Genomic DNA, 3,659 nt, shown 5'->3' with positions numbered 1-3,659 from the left:
CCCCTCCAAGTGAAAGCATTGTTGTCACAAACCCCTGGCACCCTTGGTGGCAGAGATATCAACCAATCGGTTACAATCTGTGCTCCAGATCAGGAAATGAAAATGAGCTGAGAGACATGATCACTAGGTGCAACAATGTTGGGGTAAATATAAATGACAAATAGAGTATAACTAGTGTATTACTTTATTTTTCCTGTGTAAAATTAATAGTTTTCTGTTTGTTTTGTAGGTGAGCATCTATGTTGATGCAGTCATCAACCACATGTGTGGAGCAGGTGGTGGAGCCGGTACCCACTCAAGTTGTGGTTCATATTTTGATGCCAACAAGAAGGACTTCCCCACAGTTCCTTACTCCAACTTGGACTTCAATGACGGCAAATGCAACACTGGCAGTGGAAACATTGAGAACTACCAAGATATCAATCAAGTATGAGATGATATTATGTCAATGTGTTAATTTCAACCATTGATTTATTGTGCAGAGTGGACTCTTGTTGTTTTCGTATTACAAATCTGAGCGCTGTAATGATGGCAGGTGAGAAACTGTCGTCTGGTTGGTCTTCTGGACTTGGCTTTGGAGAAGGACTATGTGCGTGGTAAGGTGGCCGACTACATGAACAAGCTGATTGACATGGGAGTGGCTGGGTTCAGAGTGGACGCCTGCAAGCACATGTGGCCCGGTGATCTTTCTGCTGTCTATGGCCGTCTCAATAATCTGAACACAATGTGGTTTTCATCTGGTTCCAGGCCTTTTATCTTCCAAGAGGTATTTCCATTAATTTCCAAAAGAAATATATAAAGGTGGCAAAATATGTTAGTGACTTATTTGGTATGTTATTAGGTTATTGATCTCGGTGGGGAGCCCATTACATCAGGCGAATACACTGGAATTGGAAGGGTGACTGAGTTCAAGTATGGTGCCAGGCTGGGCAATGTCATCCGCAAATGGAATGGAGAAAAACTGTCCTACGTCAAGTAAGTAAAGTTGCGGATTTACATTACTATTAATTATACAGTACAGTCTAACAGCACTGCGACTTTCCACTGTTTATATTACTCCACTTGTCTGTGTTTGCACATTCCAGACAATCTGTTGAACTATTAGTGGTTACAACATTACGCCATTGTTAGGTGGTGTCAAGTAATTGTACGAGTGAGTCACTGAATCATTAATAAATAATAAACAGATTTATTCAAAATACGTATTCATTCAGGAACAAACAAGTGACACTATTTAAATTGCATGAGCAAGTTAATCATAAATTCAGCTGATTTGTTTTGAAATACAGATTCATTCAAAAACAAGTGAGCGTTTTTATGATTAAGTAATTAAATTATTCACTCACCCCCTTTTTTCAAAACACTGATGTTCATGAATGAAACAAGTGATTGTTTATAAGATTGAGCAATTGAATTATTCACTCTGCCAATTTGTTTAAAACACTGATTCATTCAGGAGCAATACGAGGGACAGTTTTTTTACGAGTAAGAAATAGAATAATGGAAGGGCAAGAATGAAGCACCACTGCTGTTGCCCAGAGGCACACAATAGTTCTACAGTAATTGGAAATATTTACAATAGTGTAACAAAACTAGATGAAGTAAGATGATGTAAAAGTTATTCCATGTTAACTTTTGAACAATAAAACAGAACAAGAAGTTGATATTGAGTGTAATATTGCATAAATATGTGAACCTTGTTGTTCATTTAAACATTTTCCAAGGATATTAGCTCTGTTTTGTCATCTGGTTATATTTATTGTTTCTTGCAACCTAAAATTGACAGATGAGCTGCTTTTTGTTTCAGGAACTGGGGTGAAGGTTGGGGCTTCATGTCTTCTGATAAATCTCTGGTGTTTGTTGACAACCACGATAACCAGAGAGGACATGGTGCTGGAGGTGCATCTATTGTGACATTCTGGGATGCCAGGTGCAACCTCATCTTATTTTCATTTACAAAACAGCATTTGCTTGGCAAATGAAAACATAACATTTCCTTACATCTGTATTCATCCTTCTCTTCCTAGGCTTTACAAAATGGCTGTAGCCTTTATGTTGGCCCATCCATATGGATTTACCAGAGTAATGTCCAGCTACCGGTGGGACCGCAACATCGTGAATGGAGTGGTAGATGATTAAGCTTAGTCAAGTGAAAAAAAAAAAGAAACAAATGCTAATCTGGTTTAAGTGTTTTTTTCTCTCTCTCTAAATAATTGGTCACTTTCTCATTACTCAGGACCAAAATGACTGGCAGGGACCCCCCAGCAACGGTGATGGATCCACCAAACCTGTTCCCATCAACCCCGACTCTACCTGTGGAGATGGCTGGGTTTGTGAGCACAGATGGCGTCAGATCAAGTGAGTTCTAACCTACGGTTTCATCGCGAAATGCCTTATCCTACAGTTTCATTGCAAAATGCCTTACACTTGTAAAAATACATTTTGAGGTCTATAAGATTTATTATTATTATTATTTACTTATAATATAATTATTTTAAAATGTATACTTTTATTCAGCAAGGATGCATTCAATTAATAAAAAAATACATTAATGTTTCAAAATACTTTTATTTAAAATGAAAATCTTTAAAATTTAAAAGGCAAATTAAATTAAATAAAAAATAAGCTTTGCCATCACATAAATAAATGTGAAAATATATATCAAAATAGAAAACATTCATTTTAGGTTGTAAGAATATTTCACAACATTACTGTTTTTACTGTATTTTTGAGCAAACAAAACCAGCCTTGATGCATAAGAGAAATCGTACCCCAAGCATTTGCATGTTAATGTAACTAAGAATTAATAACTATGATAGGGAATGTACAATTAAAACAGACCTTACTCCACAGAAACATGGTGGCCTTCCGTAATGTTGTAAATGAACAGGCATTCTCTAACTGGTGGGACAATGGAGACAACCAGGTCTCTTTCAGCCGTGGTAATAAAGGGTTCCTTGTCATTAACAACGATGACTGGTAAGAATCTATTTTTAAAGAAAGGTACAATATGAGAGAAGATTTTAGTTTGTACTTCTATTGGGAAATGTAACTGTATTTAAAACAAGCTACTATAGTATGTGCTGTGTATATAGCTACAGTCACTGTTATCGAAAGTATATAATCTATAATATTTACTTGTGCTTTAGGGAGCTGAACGAGACCCTAAACACGGGTCTGCCAGGAGGCACCTACTGTGATGTGATCTCTGGTCAGAAGGAAAGTGGCAGATGTACTGGGAAAGAGGTGGTGGTTGGAGGAGATGGACGTGCTTCCTTCAGAATCAGCAACCAGGAAGAAGACCCATTTATCGCCATTCACACTGACTCCAAACTTTAAATGACATTATTTAATTAAACAAGTAGCATGCAAGTTATAACTACTGTCATTTTTTTACATGGTTTCGTCCTGTTGGCTCCAGTTGCAAAAAGTGCATTTCCAGTTTGTCTTTAGAATTTGAGTATCATTATTGAGTATATATCTGAGTATATTAAGAACTATTCCAAATTCCTTTCACCTTACATTTTATAAAAGCAGTACAATGATACCTAAAATGTAAAAATAAATAAAGATGTAAAGTAGGATATATCTAAATATTTAAGTAAATCTTAATATATTAATATAACTGTGAATGTACAATAATCAAACTTAACTAAAAT

The 3,659-nt window shown here is 36.2% G+C and overlaps 1 protein-coding gene across 1 annotated transcript in view; it reads left to right on the top strand.

Annotated features, from left to right (window-relative positions):
- Positions 1–3,372, top strand: part of amy2a (amylase alpha 2A) — a 3,685-nt gene extending 313 nt beyond the window's left edge. Inside the window, exons 2-10 of the mRNA XM_016502200.1 lie at positions 1–143; positions 230–427; positions 536–766; positions 842–975; positions 1,808–1,930; positions 2,028–2,127; positions 2,237–2,358; positions 2,854–2,979; positions 3,150–3,372. Coding sequence (XP_016357686.1) covers positions 1–143; positions 230–427; positions 536–766; positions 842–975; positions 1,808–1,930; positions 2,028–2,127; positions 2,237–2,358; positions 2,854–2,979; positions 3,150–3,339 — 1,367 coding nt within the window. The 3' untranslated portion in view covers positions 3,340–3,372. The remainder of the gene's footprint in view (positions 144–229; positions 428–535; positions 767–841; positions 976–1,807; positions 1,931–2,027; positions 2,128–2,236; positions 2,359–2,853; positions 2,980–3,149) is intronic.
- Positions 3,373–3,659: the final 287 nt, after the last annotated feature.

This window comes from Sinocyclocheilus anshuiensis, unplaced genomic scaffold (assembly GCF_001515605.1).
Source record: "Sinocyclocheilus anshuiensis isolate Anshui unplaced genomic scaffold, SAMN03320099.WGS_v1.1 scaffold718, whole genome shotgun sequence".
NCBI lineage: Eukaryota > Metazoa > Chordata > Actinopteri > Cypriniformes > Cyprinidae > Sinocyclocheilus > Sinocyclocheilus anshuiensis.
This window is presented reverse-complemented; position numbering and strand designations above follow the sequence as displayed.